Below are 18,336 nucleotides of genomic sequence, written 5' to 3' on the forward strand. Positions count from 1 at the left end.
GTTGCTATTCTACGTTTACGTTTTCTTTGACACTGTTTGTTGTCAACATGACACTGTGGCTCATAAAAGTATTAAAGATATTTCTATGTCACATGTTATAAACCGTGTTAGTCTATCAAAACATGTAACGTTTTCTGGCTAGTTGGGAGAATATTGTGACCGCTTATTTAGCGCATCTGTAACGCAATTAAGTTACTTACGCGTTGAATGTATGCAAACTTGCACAACGTCTTTTCTATGAAACGTTCAAGAACGTAATCAGTTTTAGAAAATTCTCCCATATACACTGTATACTGTTAAAGATATCTAGTCAGTTTCATTATAATTATAAATTACCCCTTTTAAAGTCTGTTCTTCTTTTATCAACGTTTTTACCATTATTTTTATCAGCATTTAGTTATTTTTACTTCTAAAATGAGTAGTCACTTATGACATTTGTACTTGTTACTTATTTCTTTGTTGTTATTGCTATAATAATAGATATTATATTCAGAAACGGCCCTTTGTTTTCAAAATGCGCATTTATAACAATATCAAATCACACAATCTTATCTGATAAAGCTATATCTATATACGAGGTATACATACCAGGTTTATTTTCTTTAAATGTAAATTGCTTTAAATAGTAATTTCTGTTTGTTTGGATTACATAATTTGTTACATAATTACAAAGGGATAATTGGAAACGAGGTAAATAATATGATATTCATATGTTTCAGAGCATCTAATAAAATAAGCAGCAAAACAGTTGCACTGACAAAAAGTAGTACAGACAGGAAATATGTTTAAAGATTCGGTGGTAACTACAAATTAACAGAATAGTAAAACTTCCGTTTCTACTTTGTCCCGATTAGAAAACAAATATGTTCATTCGGTAATTAAAACATGGAAAAAAGCGACCGCACATTTTCTTTACATCTGAACATGTATTTTAATGAGCACACAATATATTTATAGTCGAGTTAAGATATAAGATGCCTTCATTTTGTCGTAGGTGCATATTAGAATATCAGGTTCGAGTGTAACTGTTTATTTCCCACACGTCTCTGTTGCATCTACAACCAAGGAAAGAATATTTGTTCTTGCCTGTCAGATTTAGAAATGAATTTAAAATGAAATGAAATAAATTTGTTCCGTATACAGTCATTCTTTTTCTCACAGAAACGTGTTTTTGACAAAGTCTTGGAAGATGACGTGCCGCGACAAAGACTAGTTTTTGTTGTATCACCTGCAGCATAACGAGTTGTCATTCATTCGTAAATCGAGAAAAAAATATTTAAAGAACAAAAAGAAACTACAATTTATTGTATTTGTTAAATTGATAAAATACCAGATATTGCCAAGCTCTTCTGTATAGATACAGTTCGTGATATTGCATTTACTTATGCACGAGTGTCATCTCGAGTGTAAGATGGAGTTTTCCTACACCGAGAAAAAATTTGAAAACTCCTGTCCAGTATTTAAGAAAAGAACGTTCAAAAGTCCTCTTCTATGTGTTCTCAAAGAATGTAAACAATCAAAGTCAATCGAGCGTTTTGTTACAGAAAATGGTCTTCCTTTTAGGATGAATATCATATTTATAAACTGTTTTACGATCAGTGTTTCTTTCACAGAGAGAAAAATCGTCGGACTGTAAAGGTTAAAGGTTCAAATAGAGATTTAAAAAGAACCTTATACATTTTTGTATTTTGAAAGAATTGAGGAGTTACAGTACAAACTTAAAATGTACTCACTTTTAAAATAGATAAAAAAAATCAGTTTAGACCCTTATTCTGCTAAATTTCTATAACGAACTTTCAGTTTGGTCAGTAGCCTACCATTACCTGTTACAAGGGGTGCTTACCAAACAGATACTGACTGAATGGCGAACAGTGCAGACCATGATTAGACTGCACGGATGTTCAGACTGGGCTTCTGCACTGGTCACAAAAGTAGAATCATCTGCCGCCATCAGGCAATGGGTTAATTATAAAAACAGTGACATACTCATAGGTCAATAAACGCTTCAATAACATTTTATTTTGGTTTTGAATTTGGGGGAAATGTATGAAAAAGAAAAGCTGAGTCCTCTTTCGTGAATCATGTCATATATGTCATATCATACATTTTAGTAAACGGTGAGTAAAAAACATAAACGTATAAAAATATTTAAAATATAACGTCTCGATATTTATACAAAAATAATATATATCCATAATCATTATGATTTAAGTTTTACCTTATTAAATAAACATTAACGTAAAAATGTCAAATTGACACTGTTAACACCAAGCGGACAAAACATATGTCGTAATGCTATACCGTCTATTGAATTTTTAATCGTCAAATATTACAATTATTGTAGTCTGTTTGGTTTGAATAGACAATGACAATATTAAAGATAATGATCAGTGTATACATACAAATGTACGCATAAAAAGTTGAGGTCAAATTTCGATGTTTGAGTATAATGCTTAAAGAGGTGCTAGGGTCGTTAATGGTATTCTACATTTAAGTTTCCCTCACGAACAATCGAGTAAATAATCGAGTGAAATCCAATAATCACTATATCCTATTCAATACAAAACATTTTTTCTCGTGGTATTAAAACGATAAGAAGATTTTTTATTTGCAGTGTGCATTTCGTCTGTCTATATCATATTAATCAAAATTCAAGCGTTAATTGATACGAAATATATCAACTTCTATTAATTTTAGCATTTATCGGTAAGTAAGTGTACATATGTTGGACATAGATTTTTAAGTGCAGAAAATAGTTTATGCAGGTTTATACATGATGGCATTTAAACATTATATACCCAACATGTTTACACTTACATACCAATAAATGCTTAAAGTATTAGAAGTCGATATATTCGATATGCACTGCTAACTGATTTATTTTGTTGATGCGTATTGTCGGGTGTATGGTAACATTATTTAGATCAACACAATAATTTAGTTAGCAGTGCATACCGCCTTAACGGACCCGCACTGACTGCAATTTCAGCATAATTACTACTATCATTATGAAAAGAATGGCATCTTCGAACGTAGCAGAATTGTTTTCCGTAAAAGGACGGAAAATGACGAAACCGCAAACGGAAATACTTAATTACCGTTTTGTACAGGTAAACTGCTTTAAGTGAATGATTATTTTAAAAAAACATAGAAATAAACTTTGTGTGAAATACATGAACATGCTCGGACTAGAAGTTCGAAGTATTTGGAAGCATGGAGTGATTTTGACAAGCGGGTCTTATTGATTTTGAAGGATGACCGTGTTTGTTAATGCAGAGCAACAATTATATAAAAAAAAAATAGTTGTTTAAGAACTGCAAACATTTTATCACACATTTGACAAATTTATTTCCAAACATACTACATAAACGTTTAAAATCAATTTAATGAAATATGCATGACACTTGTACACATTATTAATTACTCTTGTTAGCTGGCTACACACATACTCTTGAATTCGTCAATAACAATTATTCCGCTAACCATTTCTTTATTTAGAGATCATTACTTATTATCAAATTCTCCGGTAGTCATGCGAATAAAATATCCTCCCCATTTCCCCAACCTCTGATCCACTTTGGGAAGCAATCAGCTGTTTTCGAAACCAATTTATTACTAAACAGAAGCAAGATATGATAAAATTTAATATGGTAACTGATTTTTTATCCCCAGCCGATGAAATCGGGAGTGGGTATTGAAATAGTGTTGTCAGTCCGTCAGTCTGTCCGTCCGTCCGTCCGCAGCCATTTCTCAGTAACTAGCAGGTAGACTTTCATGAAACTTGAAAAGAAGATGAACCAAGATACTGTGATGATGCCCGTCAAGTATTTGTTGGATTGGTCAATTTCGCTTAGAGGTATTGCCCTTGATTTATTAAAAATGCCGAAAAAATGTCCGTCTGCAGCCATTTCTCAGTAACTATCAGGTAGAATTTCATAAAACTTGAAATAAACATGAACCAGCATACTGCGGTGATGTCCGTCAATTTCTTTTTTTTTTGGATGTAGTTTCCCTTAGAGTAATTGCACTTTAATTAATTCACAGATTTGTACATAACAAACCAACCAATTGGTAGAATTTCATTAAACTTCTTTCATTATTTTCCATGAACATTTTGATAAACATGTCACCACCTGGTCACCACCTTGCCTTGGTCACATCCCCTCCCCCTCCCCACCCCCCCCCCCCCCCCCCCCCCAAAAAAAAAAAAAAAAATCAAAAATCATTCCTATTTACAAGTTTTTTTCAAACCTTCCATGAATATTTTATTAACATGCAAAATTGTACCTTTTCCCCACCTCACTCTCCACTCAGTCATGCCCACCACCCCGCCCGATCATACATCCCTCACAACCCCCACCCCCCACCACCCCCATTTTTTTTTTATTTTTCCATCAATATTCATAATCTACCTGTGAAGTTTTGTACCCTCACCTGGTCACCCCCACTGCACCCCCCTCCCCCACAAAGAGCATTCATTTTCTGCTAAAACGAGTTTGACTAATGAAATTATTTGCTTCTTAGTAACATACTTAACTTTTTGCTGGGAATATTTTTTGCCATTCCTCACCACAAACACTTTCGGCGGGGGATACCAATTAATTGAATTTGCTTGTTCCGTTTCTTTCATAATTTACCAAATTCCTGTTCAAAACAGCGCAAAACCAATAAAACAAGAACAAACACACAACCAAATGCAACAGCTTAGCTGCTGTTAATCAAATGTGTTAATATTGTAAGTGTAATTGAAAGGCGGTTTTCGAGAGGCTGAAAACTGTGAAGGCAATCCGGTAAGATTCAATGAGACATATTGTAATTTGATGTAAAAGGTTAGAAATGTTGTCAAAATCAAGCAATACAATGTTTTATGTGAAATTTTGAATATTTTACAAGTGTTTTACTGTATGCTTTAAAATGTTATTGTCAGTTTGGAAAGTTTTTTTGCTAGATGATAGTTCAATACTGAATTCATTAGAAGAAAAATGAAAAACAAAATGGATAAAACACGCCTATATAAGAAAGAAATGTTTGGTGGCTGATATATTGACTTACTGAAAAAAAAACATGGTTTGGGGATAATTTCTCAAGTTTAAGGAATATTATAGAGTCATTGTATATAATGTAAACCTGTGGAAAAACAAAAGCAGTGTCTAGCCATATTGTATTAAGGATTAACATGGAATTTAGAAGCATTATTTAGTATTTGTGTTATAAACGCCTTCAATTTTGTCATTAATATTATAATAAGCAAAACGTCAATAATTTTAAAATGTCTGATAAAGGAAAAATTGTTTTGAAAGAGAGAGCTCTGTAAGAACAAAATTTTAGTGCAAGGATCTTTTTGTTTAATTAGTATCAAGTTACGAAAGTATGTGTATAGTTATAATGTTCCATTTCAATACATAACGACGTGTTATTTTCACTTCCGCATTATTTCTGTTTAAGAACTGGAGCGTAACAAACACAGATTTTGTTTCATACAATTTGTACATTTGAGCAGATTTAATATTTAACTGGACATTTCGTACGAGGTAAATAAAGCTTTATATTCTAAAATATTAAAATCTAAAACAGGTAATAAACATTAAAAATTCCAAATACTAAAGCTTAACTTTGTTATTCATTAGTATATTCTTAATCGATAAATTACATTTTGAAATATCTGAGTGCTATTAAAATATTCATGTTACATTGTATCAGAGATTTCTGACATTTGATTATGCTTTGCTCTAATCTAAATGCAAAGTCTATATTTATTGCAAACATATTACGTTGCTTTTGTATTTGAATGGTTCTGTGCGAGAAGTAGTTTGAGAATGATTTCATTTTCATCAAAATATATATAATAGTAATAGCTCAAATACTCACTAAAGATATGTCAAAGAATATCGCATATCTGATTGTAAATGTATGCACCTCGCACCGCGTATGTCTCAGAATTAAATTTTGAACATTATGATCATAATATTTGTTGATGGCATTTGACTCAGTGTTGTCACTTTACTTTCATACTTATATTTCGCTTATTGTTGATCATGGAGTGCATTCCATATTCTTGATCATAGCGGTCCGATGCTTGTAGATAAAACGGATGAGGTATGCAATATAGTAAACAAATTGGATGCGTTTAATCCAAATGTTATGGCACATTTAATAAAAACGGAAATGTTCAACAACCAACTGCATACTTAAACTTGTAAACCTGTTGCAGAACATCTCACGGATGATATTAAACATTTGCGAGAAAAGAAAAGACCTACTATTCTGGCGAAGATACAAAACGAAAAATCACAAATTATGTATAGAAATACCGGTAAACACAACAATTGAATTTAGTAGGTATCAATAAGATTGTGTTGTCGGATATGAACTGTCACAAACTGAAAGACGTAAACGGCCTATTGGTTTCCGAAACACACTAATTTGCTGATACTGTAAAATCATTTAATTTCATGGACATAAACTTTCGTGGTTTTGTTCTAAATGACAATTTCGCAGGGATGTGAATTGTGGATTTCAACTAATAAACATAAAATGAATGTGAATTTTACTTGTTCGTTGGGATTAAATTTGGTTGATTGACTCAACAACGAAATTAACGATAATTAGTTCCCCACGAATATTAATGATTTCACAGTATATGAATTGTCTGTCTTATATCAAAGACGCATTTTCAGTAATATGAATGTCAAATTTGTCTATAATTCTACACCTGTTTCATTCTGATAAACTGGCTCCTTTAGAAACCTTGTTCTGAACGTGAACCTACGCATGTGTCACATGTTTTACATAGGCATCACTGATAACATAGAACAATTTTATCACAGAGGCTTATTGAAAGGTCCGTTGATAGAATTAAGCGGGTGTGTGAGATAACATTTAATACGAGAAGCAAAAATAATGTAAAGTACTATTTAATAAAATTAAAACCAGTTATATTGCTTGGCGTCATTCAGACGTAATGTGCACATATGAGCTGATGCATAATTGTTCATATTTGTCTTCTTCATTCTGACATATCCATTGGATTTTCATGACAGGCTCTTATAAATGTCTGAGCTACTGAGTAATAAATCTATTCTGAACCAAAAATCTAACCCGCCAATCGCTATTTTCCAAAAAAAAATTACAAATTATTGAAAATACATTTCTTACATCAACGAAGTTTTTACATAGATATTTCGACTTATCAGAATTTCAAAAGGTGGGTTCAAGTCGTAAAGTGAGCAAATATATATATGATAGCATAATTTGATCTTTTTGAAAATGTGAAAACTTATCAACAGCATATTGGTCTAAGCATAGGTTAAATTTTAAATTGTACGTTTAGCAATTTGAGAATCACTGGCAAAAGAACTAATGACGGGTTAGCTTGATTTTTAGTATAGGAAAATGTTCATGCATGTTACAACCGGTGTATGTTTTTCCTTCGTGATTTTAGACAGCCGCATGCTTATTTGATTTTGCAATTTACGTTCATATTTATGTACAATTATTTTGGAAGTTTTATGTATATATTAACGACTTTCTTTGTAGCAAAATGTTCTTTTGTCATTAATAGATAAAGGAAAAAAACACAATTTAGTGCACCGTATCGAAAGGTGAATACGAAAAAGATCTAAAGTGCATACAAATTAAGAAGCGCCTAAACCTCTTTCGCATGCACCCCTCGGTATAGAATCATTTCAAAATCTTGGCACAAGTAATAGTTTAGACAAAATTATACTTTATGTAATGCGATAGCTTAATCAGAATTCACTAACCTTAAGTCGACACGAAAGTTATACAATAAGAAACCGCTATGTATGATTATAAGAGGATTTTTTTTTTATTTTTATTTAAAATATTGTTATGAATTGCAGAAATTTAATTGGTGCAATTATCTTATTACTATAAAGCCTTCTAATGCCAACTGGTAAGGGACCTTGATATGATATCTGAGTTTAATTGTTTCGATCTTAATCTTCTAACAATTTTCATTTTATAATCTTGTGATCAAAACGAGAGGAATAATACTAGAGTCAGAAATGTTTTTTTTTTTTTTTTTTTTTTGTTAAAAGTCATATGTAATATTTAAATATGATCATTTTCTTCAACTGCAGTTAACAAATTTTGCTTTTCTATATCCATTTACTGATTACCTTATTTCTGATCGTTTTTGATATTTGGAATTGAAAAGAATTCTTATTGGATAGTATTTGTACGGAAGAAGTTCAAATTTTCTAAAAATGTAATTTCCAGTAAAAGATGTATCCAGAATGAGTACAACGTGTTCCCTCAGCGTGATTCTGTGGCTGCAGCTTTGTGTTTACACATTTGTAGGTATGTGTAGTCTTTCTTGCAATTATTCAATTTTGAATCATATACTGTAGTTTTCTAGAATTCTTATTATATTATTAAGTAGTTTTTTTTTCTAATTGTAAAGATAATACCTAACTGTAATTATATTACAAACCGTCTGATTTGTATTTGGTTCGTCACACACTCATAACGAAAAAATTACAAAGTCAAATTTAAAATGAACTATTTTGCAAGTAGTCAGCGTTATTCCGCAAAGAACATTTTTTATACTTTATGTTTTTTTTTTTTTTGTTTGTTTTATTTCTAATTAGATAAACACTTCAATTAAAAAAAAAATGTTTCGAAAACAAGTGCATGGAGTTAGACTGATTAAAAGCTATAATGGTTTGCGAATAAATATGTTCAAGACATGTTTATGTTTATCTTAATCTTAGAAAAGTAAATTAGAACAGTTTATTCTTGCACGAATGTTCGGCCACTACATTTTTTTTTTCTTTGACAACGATTTTTTCAAGAACTTAGAAAAGTAAATTAGAACAGTTTATTCTTGCATGAATGTTCGGCCACTACATTTTTTTTTCTTTGACAACGATTTTTTCAAGAATAACAAAATATCTATGAGACAAAGATACCTTTTCAAGAATAACAAAACATCTATGAGATAAAGATTACTTAGAGTAACGACAAACAACGCCTAAAACACACACCCCACAGGATTAAAAATGTATTTAACTTTGTTACAAATTAGAATACAATTTAAAAAACAATATTCATCAATATGTTTTTATATAATTGGTGAAATTCATAAAATGTTTGGGTCTAGCGTGAATAGTCCAAAAGTATAAATACTACTAGAAGTCTGTAAGTACCCGATATTTGTGAAATTTGACGTTGACGTTTCATGCCAATTATTAATTTCCACCAATAAAGGTCTCTCGCTTTAAAATTACTTTGTTTTCTGTCTATAAAATTTCATATATTAACACCAGTTAGGAAGGGTAACTATGAAATTCTAAATTTCTTAACCGTTTTATGTTTCTAAGTGTGAACCATTTAGCTGGTGAGTATATGTATATATATAAGACTTTTAGAAAGATATTGATTATCCTATTTTTATCAATTAGCATTTACACTTGGGATATGTTACGTTTTTGTATGCCGGACCGAAGTTCCATTCTAAATACAGTAATCCAGATTATATATTATGCTAATCTTTTATTTCCGGTGTATCAAAGAACCTAGCCGGAGGTACCAATATGTTGATATATTAAAATTTTTAGATTTAATTATACTGTAATGTGTAGTATATAAGCATATATGTAGGCTGCATGAAAAGTGCTGTCACTATTTCATACTTATTTGAGCTTGCTTCTTTAATTTAAGGAGTGCATGATGTAACAGAATTTATAACATTGCACTGTTAAATAGACGCATGCAAATATTCAAGGTTCTTAAGCAAAGACGGCTAAAGTTTAAACCGCTATTCTGCGTGAATCAAATATACATGGTTGTCGCACTGTTTTCCTAGTTATTTACAGGACTTTGAGGGTTTTATATTTAACGTCAAGTATATTTTTCTCACAATAACTCAGTTTAAAATTTGTTACACTGTTGTTTGACAGAAAGCAACTACCTAGATGTAAGTGATATCAGACTGGTTGGTGGGAGTGGACCTTTCGGCGGACGTGTAGAGATTCAGATAGATGGAGTCTGGGGTACTGTGTGTGACCGGGACTTCCACATTAATGATGCCACAGTGATGTGCAGGATGATGGGTCTTCTGTATGTGCTCACATTTTCGAATGTTTTCCGTCTATTGTCTAGAAATTATATTTACTCTGTATCTTTTTCGACAGCGATGAAAGCAATCTGTAGAGGATAACAGAAAACAGAAAACCATTAAAATGATACGACCGACATAAAACATTGTATGAAATGTATCCTACAAAAATACAAGTTTGATAATTATTTAAAATTTATCTAAAATCTCAAACAAGTTCTTGTTTCGAACCCCGACTGTAATCAGACTACAAAAGTCGGGGCTTAAAATTATAAGGAACTACTTAGACGTAAGATTACGTTAATCAATTTATGCTCTTTTCTCTATTCAATATATTCAAGACCAACTGGATTTATGCCAGGAGCCCATTTCGGGCAAGGTAGCGGACCAATATTTGCTCAAGAGTTCAATTGCTATGGCTATGAGACTGATATTGGGTCTTGTACGTTTGAATCTAACGTATTTTGTACTCACTCTGGAGATGTCGGTGTTATTTGTTCAGGTAAGGTTTGTTGATTTTATCTCATATATTTCCAGCAACGTAAGACACATTTGGATTAACGTTTCAATAATTTCAAATTGCAAGTGTTTGTCTGTGCACAGAAATTGATGTTTGTATTTTGTTATGCTGATCAAAATTACATGTTTCAAGTCTTGATATGTCGGTTATTATTACTTCTTGTCAATGATATTATCTTATTTTGATTAGAATGTGGAGACATTGCAATTAGAAATGGCGAAATGAATGCAATATCCGCTGATGGGTCTATACTGACAATAACATGTGACGGCGGTTATGAAACTGATAAAAACACGAGTATTTGTCTTAACGGGAGTTGGTCTCCGTCGTCTTTGATGTGCACACAGATTGGTATTGTAACAATATATTTATAGTTGTACCTTATAGTAGTTTTAATTATGAGAGCCTTCATAATCAAACATAATTCGGTTTCCGATTTTAAATTTATCTGAACATGTTTGTTTTGTCACCAGTTACGCTTTGAGTTCTATTCAATCATATATATACTGTATATATTTCGTAACTCTTTTGGGGATTATTTCCGGAAGTATCATTAAATTGAAATACTGGTGCGAAACTAAATGACGTTTAATACCCGATTCTGTTTATTTTTGAAAACGTTGAACACGCCCGAGCATGTTGAAATTTAGAAATAGTCTTTTAACTGCTTACATACATGTACAAACCGAGGCACATTTTTGTTTAAGGTATTTTAAATGCAAACGTTCGTTCATCATGTTCATTTTCATATATATTGAAAATGTGTACTACAAAATGTAGTTTTGTGAATAGATTTGTAATATCTGTACAATATTTATATGACTTCTGTTCAATACCATTACAAGCAGCATTTATTTGACAATTCTTATCGTGCGTGCACGTACATGTATACTAGTATATTGTTTGTCATTCGTTAGATATGTGGTGTAACACTTTGCTTCTTATGGTGTTTTAGTTTCACATAACTAGGAATTTGACTTCTTTATTTACATGTAATATCATTACTAGTCTAAGATTTATATTTTTTGTACTATCTAGGCTTCCCCTTAAATATATCGGATATACGATTCGGAAATGGGGTCGGGATCGCAGATGGAAGAGTAGAAATTCTTGTTAACGACACCTGGGGAACAGTATGTAGCAATGGAATTTATTTTGACGAGGCTACAGTTATATGCAACATGCTCGGATTCACGTAAGTTTTCCTGAAATGGACACGGAAGTGTCCATTATAATACATTCGCCGGTACGGCAAGTGCACAGCTTCTGCATTTAATTACATTTAAATAGTTTGATATATGCGTGTGAGGCATTTTCTTACGTATTCTTTGAAAAGAAATTAAAGACGAAAATATCATGTATATCAGAAATGAAGAAAAAAAAACATGTTTTTGATTTTAAGGTATGTGCACTAAACAAAGTCTTTGATTTATCACTTTAAAGTTGCAAGACTAAGTATTCATTTAAATGCACTGACCTCCAGATTAAAAAAACAAAACATTTCCAAGTCTCTAACAATATCGTCGCAGAGGAATACGTGATAAACGATCGTTCAAGATACACTGACGAGAAAAAGAAACGCTAAGGTTTGTTATTTGTGATTGAAAATTAGAAAACAACAATTCTATTCTCAAATCTGGTGATTTAAAAGAATTGATGGTTAACTAGACAGCATTTCATAGTCGCATTATGCTTTAAATCGTGAAATTCAATAGAAGGGATTTCATTAACACAATCAGTAGCGCTTGTGGCCACTTCTGCTGGCAACCAAAGCAGCAAAACTTCGCCCAATTGACCCGGACCAGTTACGTGGGATTCTGGCCCACTCCTGTTGGAGCGCTGCTATCAGTTCCTCGACGTTCTTGGGCTGCGGTTGACGTTGACGTAACCGCAGTCCAAGGTAATCCTAGGCGTTTTAATCGGCTTGCAGTCCAATGAGCGCGCCGACCAAAAGCAAATCGCCAATGTTGCTTGTCTGTAAAACGTTTCTGGTGACACGTGCAACGATAGGTCGCGCGTTGTCATGCTGAAAGACCAAGCCTTGACGTTAACGAAATATAGGGACAACCACAGGACGTAATATCTGGTCGATATAACAGCTGGCTGTGGCATTACATCGGCACCAGACGAGTTGGGACTTAAACCTCTGGTTGATGGCTGCCCATAACATAACTTCGCCCCAACCTTAAGGATTGTGCGGCAGAACACAGTTGTTAGCGTATCGCTAACGATATTGTCTTAAGACATGGATACGTCCGTCAGCGTTCCACAAGTTGAAACGTGACTCATCACTACATTCTTCCAACGCTGACCGCAATGTTTGCGGGCCAAAAGTAGACGTTGGTGACGATGACGTAGCGTAAGAACTAGACAGTTGTAGGGCCTGTTGCCTATTTCTCACTGTATGTCGACACTAAAAGTGATGTGAATCCAGCCGTCACAAATCTATCACGCTAATGATGTTGACGTATGTAATTGTCCTGACGTACTAACGTTACACGCGGTCTTCCCGAACGAGGTCTATCGACAAGCGTGCATGTGTTTCTGACACGTTGAACGAGACGCCGTATTGTCGAACGTGAGACGATAAAAAGTCTAGCGACTTGTTCTTGCGTCCGCCAACATTCATGTATGGGCCAAACTGGGCCTCTCTTCGAAATTTAGCCTTGGTATTTTCAAAAACTGATTAATTGTCAGACAAGCAATATGGTCGTATGTCCACTAACACACGAACCTATGTAAAAGTCGATCAATAAACCACATGGTAGGGCTGAACGAGGAATTTATGAGAGGTATATGAATTCAACAGTGAGCTAAATAAAATCGTTCCTAGTTTCGGTTGGTTGTGTTTGTCGAAAAGAATGCATGTTATTGTACATTTCTGACATATTCTAACAAATCTAAACTATGTAACAAAAATTACACCAACTTTTGATGAGGCATTTCTTTATCTCGTCAATATGGATTTTTATAAATAACTTAAAATTCAGTTATTGCCTTTAAATATATATAGTCCAAAACTAACATGCCTGCTTTATGATGATTTATGTTTCCATTATAATATGCAGAAAATAAGTTATCAAATCGAGAAAAAGCACTACACTTAGCACCAAATGATCAAAGTAGGTCAGTGTAAAACTCTTCACGAATGAATGGTGATGGCTATTATTACAAAGTCCCCTTATTTTTTTTTTTTGGTGCTGATAATAATATTCTATTCATGTTTGTTGATGTATAAAGTATGCCTCCTTGTCAAATTATGACGAGATTACTTCTGTAAGCACATATCTAAAGACCATGTAACTTGTATTCTAAAGGAAATATTAATATATCCAGTACATTCTATTTTATTATATAGTGAAGTCTACACTTATTATCGCTACTACTATTATGGCTATGGGCAAGGTACAGGACCGGTGTACTTGGCCAATTTGGAATGCAATGGAACAGAAACACACATCAATAATTGCGTCTACGACATTGCTCATTCATGTAGCCACTTCTATGACATCGCAGTTGTTTGCAGTAAGTTCTTGATTAACTATATTAATACGTGATGACAAAATTATCTCAATGCACGTGCTATTGAATGCCTATAGCTGCAGGTGTTTTACAATTTCAGTGACTCGAGCCTTGCGACATGAAATATTTCACGAATCATGAATAGGTTGTTCTTGTATCTCTAATGCCATTGGTACAGGAAACCCCTCTTATATTTTCAATATTTTAGAAAATCATGTAATTTCAAATAATTTGCAGATTATTTTAGTTTGATAATGTTTCTAAAAACATATGCATAATAAGTAACAGTTGATAAACATGATATTAATTTTGCTTTTAAATACAGTGTATCGACAGAACATAACCCGAGGAAATCAAATTTACCAGTTATCATTTAAAAGCTCTTAAAGCCAGACCAGAGAGGAATTTTATATCTATGAATTGAGTCTAATCCAGCAAAACATATGTTTGTTAGATTAAATTGCTGTATTAGCAAATTAACTGGAACTTTAAGTTACTTACATCCAGGTCTTCTGAGGAAATTGATATCAGGAAATCATTGTTATGTTTTTAAAAGCGTTTGAAAACTAGCCACTGGAGGATTATTTGTTAAGGAATCACATGGGATTAAATTGTTTTAACTGTTTTTTTCATTCAAAATTGAAAAGTTTTCGTCATGGAGTACCGAAGGTAGACTTGGTAGGACACATGTATTGCTGAATGAACCCAGTTCAGTTCCTCAATCGGAAAAGTATTTCATGGTGTAGCACATTTGAAAATAATTTAGAAACAAAAAGTCATGTTCTCGCATTCATAGTTGGTCAATTTTTAATTTTAAAGAACGCAAATTTTTAAACCAAGACTGGAGTCATATTACAAAGACTGTAAACCTGTAGCATGACCGTAACTTGTTCATGGGTATTCACAAGTTTAATAAATGATCAGCAAATGCTTCTTTTGTAGCACTCTTTTTACAGTAGCGTATTTTAAAAAAAAAAAACAGGAACATAAATCTTGTGCGTCTTTGAAACGTCGGGATATCACTTCTGTTTACGGACATTAATTTCTCGCGCTTTGTCTAGTTAAGAATTTTATTTCACATTATTCATTCTTTAAATTGTAAAATATGACATGCTAGAAAGCCTACTACTTGTTGTAGATTGACGCAGATTGATATATACAGGTTTTAGATAATTGATTCAGCGGAAACATGACAAAGACTTGTTTCCGCCACAAACAGAAATTTACCCTAAAACCAAATGTTCCCATTTGCGTATATTACTAGTTACAGATAATTACAATCACGTTTTTTTTTTTTTTTTTTTTTTTTTACAGTTATGTTGAGAAAGATGTAATGACACTCGCCTTCATTAATGTCTATTTATTTACCATACTTTTTAAATTTCGATAATGCATATTTTGGTTATATGTAGGACACTCATTGAACGTTACGGATATACGTCTGGTAGATGGGACAGGTCCGTACGATGGTCGTGTTGAAGTATACAGCAATGACATTTGGGGAACGGCTTGCGATAAAAACTACGATTTGGAAGAAATGGAAATATTTTGCAAGATGCTTGATCTGAAGTATAAAAACCTTGGTTTTCAAACAAGAAAAGTGTTTATAGAATGTTGCCAATTTTTGTATCTATATATGTCTCCGGAAATGTTTTGCAAAAAAAAAGAATCTCGGTTTTAAAACATATTACACAATCGGTTCTAGCGTGAAATTTAAACTTTTCCGATTGGTCATCAAACTTGGCAACTAGAGGACTCATTTCTTTTTTCTCACGCGTATATTGCAGAAATATAAATAAAATCCAATTATTTACTGGTAACATAGTACAAAAAACCTCCTGTTTTTTGTTTTTTGCTGTGTAACTTCAAAGCAGAATTGTTGACTAGCTGTTCGGAATATGTTGAAAATGAAAGCCGTAGTGGGCAGATCTAGAGCTAAATGTACCTACATGTCTATAAAAGAATCTTTGATAATCAAGTTAATCTGCAGTCACACATATAGTGCCATTTGCCAGAATATCTATTGGATGACTCACTATTACCATGAAGTGTGAAGCTTGAACTATATATGGTCGTCATAAATCTGGTGTTATATTTGCAAAATAGCTCTTTGATATCAACATATTTTCACATTCTAATTCTTGCTAGTTTGAAGTAAAGCATCATGATAATACGCGACGCAAAGTTTCACCCTTCAAGAATAAATGCATTGACCTCCAGAGATGTCTTTCTAAACCGATGGTCTGATTTTAAAACGATTTCACAAAAATTGCTTTCATGCTCCTCAAAGAAAATTGTTCAAATTATACAGATTCGTCAAAAACATTGCCACCAGAGGGCATGGTCATTTTTCTATATGTATATAGAGGAAATCAAAGAAACACTCTTGTATAAAACTGCTGGCAAGATATTGAAATAATTTTACAAAATGGTCCTTGTGTGACCTTGTACCACGATTGTTCACATTATATTGATTCGTCAAAAGTTATGGCATCCAGGGGACGTGTTCAGTTTTCCCTAAATGTATATTGTGGAAAATTAAAAACATATTCCTATGTGTGAATGCTGGCCAGATTTCGAAATAGTTTAACAGAAATGATCCTAGTGTGGCCCTTTACCAAGAGTGTTTAGATTATCATTCGTCAAAAAGCTTGGCGGCCAGAGGGCGTCATCACTTTGCCCTTTTTGTATATAGTTGAAACTTTAAAAATCGTCTTGAGTGAAACTGTCACCCCGAATTTAAAATAATTTTACACAAATGACCATTGAGTGCCCCTGTACCGTTGTTTTTCTTTCAAATTATTCCGATTCATAACAATACATAGCTACCAGGGGGCGTGTCCACTTAATGCATATAGTTAAATTTGGAAAATTTTCTTGTATATAATTGTTATCCCGATTTTACAATACGTTCAGACAACTTGTCCTTGTGTGATCTCCTTCAGATAGTGTTCAAATTGTTCTGATTTTCTTTTAAAATATAGCATGACTGCCTTAGGGCGTCGTCACTTTTCAACATCAATTTCTTTAAGCAAAACCACTGAATTGAACAATAGTGCTCTTTTTCAAAGTTGTTCAAATGGTTCCGGTTCATTGAACATATGGGTATATTTGTTTTAAAATAGGGTTTCAGCTCTCAGACTTTATTTTTTCTCTAGAGCTATTGTATTTGGAATATTATACTATGTTAGACTCTCTACCATAATTGTCCAAATTATTGCCCTTATGTCAAAAGTGGCCACACCCCTGTATATGACATGTACTTACTATAAGCTTAAATAAAAGAAACTCTGAAAGTCTTGTCTTTATCAATAAAAGCTAGAGCCTTAATAATTGGCGGGTGATATCAGAGTTTTACTGTCTACCATAATTGGTCAAATTATTGCCCTAGATTTAATATGCGTGTGACATGTTTATGATATAGGTTCTGCTAGAAGAAACTCTGTACTTACACCATCACGTTATTCAAACACATTTAAATCCTTGTAGAAAGGTGGGCGCTTTAGGGTCAATGACCCTCAGTTTCAAATTAAAGTTTGGTCATAAGTATATGAGCTTTTTTATTAACAATCTTTAAATGCCCAATCATGACAAAAGTATGTCCGAGGCAAGAGTTGAACCCGGAAAGTCATGGCAATAAAACATTTCCGCGTTCTTGACCAGTACACCACAGAGGAATATAATTATGTTTAATGATCGTTAAAAAATAAAGATTTATTTTGTAATTAAGGCAGTTTATATTGAGTAACTGTTGCCTTAATTTAAATCGAATTAGATTTATCTAAAAATAAAGTAATTAAGATACAATTGATTTCAGCTTTACAGAATTTTTCACGACTCCCCTGTATGGACAAGGAGACGGTCCCATTCTTATTGGAAATCTATATTGTACTGGTCTTGAAGAGGACGTCAACAATTGCACATATTATCCTCCAACTAGAAGATATTGCAACCACAATTATGATTTGACATTAGTCTGCACTCGTAAGATTATTGTCGTATTTTGTTTCAAAATTAATAATGTTATACTGTAAAGAGAACAGGAGAAAGACATAGAAGTTTATCAGTATACTTTTTGTTTCTTCTAAATTGGATGTTCTACTTCTTTTACAAATGAATGCTTTATGAGTTTCAATTTAGTACACATTTACATCCTTTCCTTACCTCGATAAACGTGGATAATGAAGCATATTCAACGATTAATAATCTTTTT

The 18,336-nt window shown here is 32.9% G+C and overlaps 1 protein-coding gene across 1 annotated transcript in view; it reads left to right on the forward strand.

Annotated features, from left to right (window-relative positions):
- The first annotated feature begins 5,458 nt into the window (after positions 1 to 5,458).
- Positions 5,459 to 18,336, forward strand: part of LOC128551169 (deleted in malignant brain tumors 1 protein-like) — a 29,847-nt gene continuing 16,969 nt past the window's right edge. The window contains exons 1-9 of the mRNA XM_053531685.1: positions 5,459 to 5,531; positions 8,242 to 8,322; positions 9,924 to 10,083; positions 10,423 to 10,583; positions 10,791 to 10,952; positions 11,640 to 11,796; positions 13,960 to 14,126; positions 15,536 to 15,692; positions 17,941 to 18,107. Coding sequence (XP_053387660.1) covers positions 8,259 to 8,322; positions 9,924 to 10,083; positions 10,423 to 10,583; positions 10,791 to 10,952; positions 11,640 to 11,796; positions 13,960 to 14,126; positions 15,536 to 15,692; positions 17,941 to 18,107 — 1,195 coding nt within the window. The 5' untranslated portion in view covers positions 5,459 to 5,531; positions 8,242 to 8,258. The remainder of the gene's footprint in view (positions 5,532 to 8,241; positions 8,323 to 9,923; positions 10,084 to 10,422; positions 10,584 to 10,790; positions 10,953 to 11,639; positions 11,797 to 13,959; positions 14,127 to 15,535; positions 15,693 to 17,940; positions 18,108 to 18,336) is intronic.

This window comes from Mercenaria mercenaria, chromosome 19 (assembly GCF_021730395.1).
Source record: "Mercenaria mercenaria strain notata chromosome 19, MADL_Memer_1, whole genome shotgun sequence".
In the NCBI taxonomy this organism is placed as follows: domain Eukaryota; kingdom Metazoa; phylum Mollusca; class Bivalvia; order Venerida; family Veneridae; genus Mercenaria; species Mercenaria mercenaria.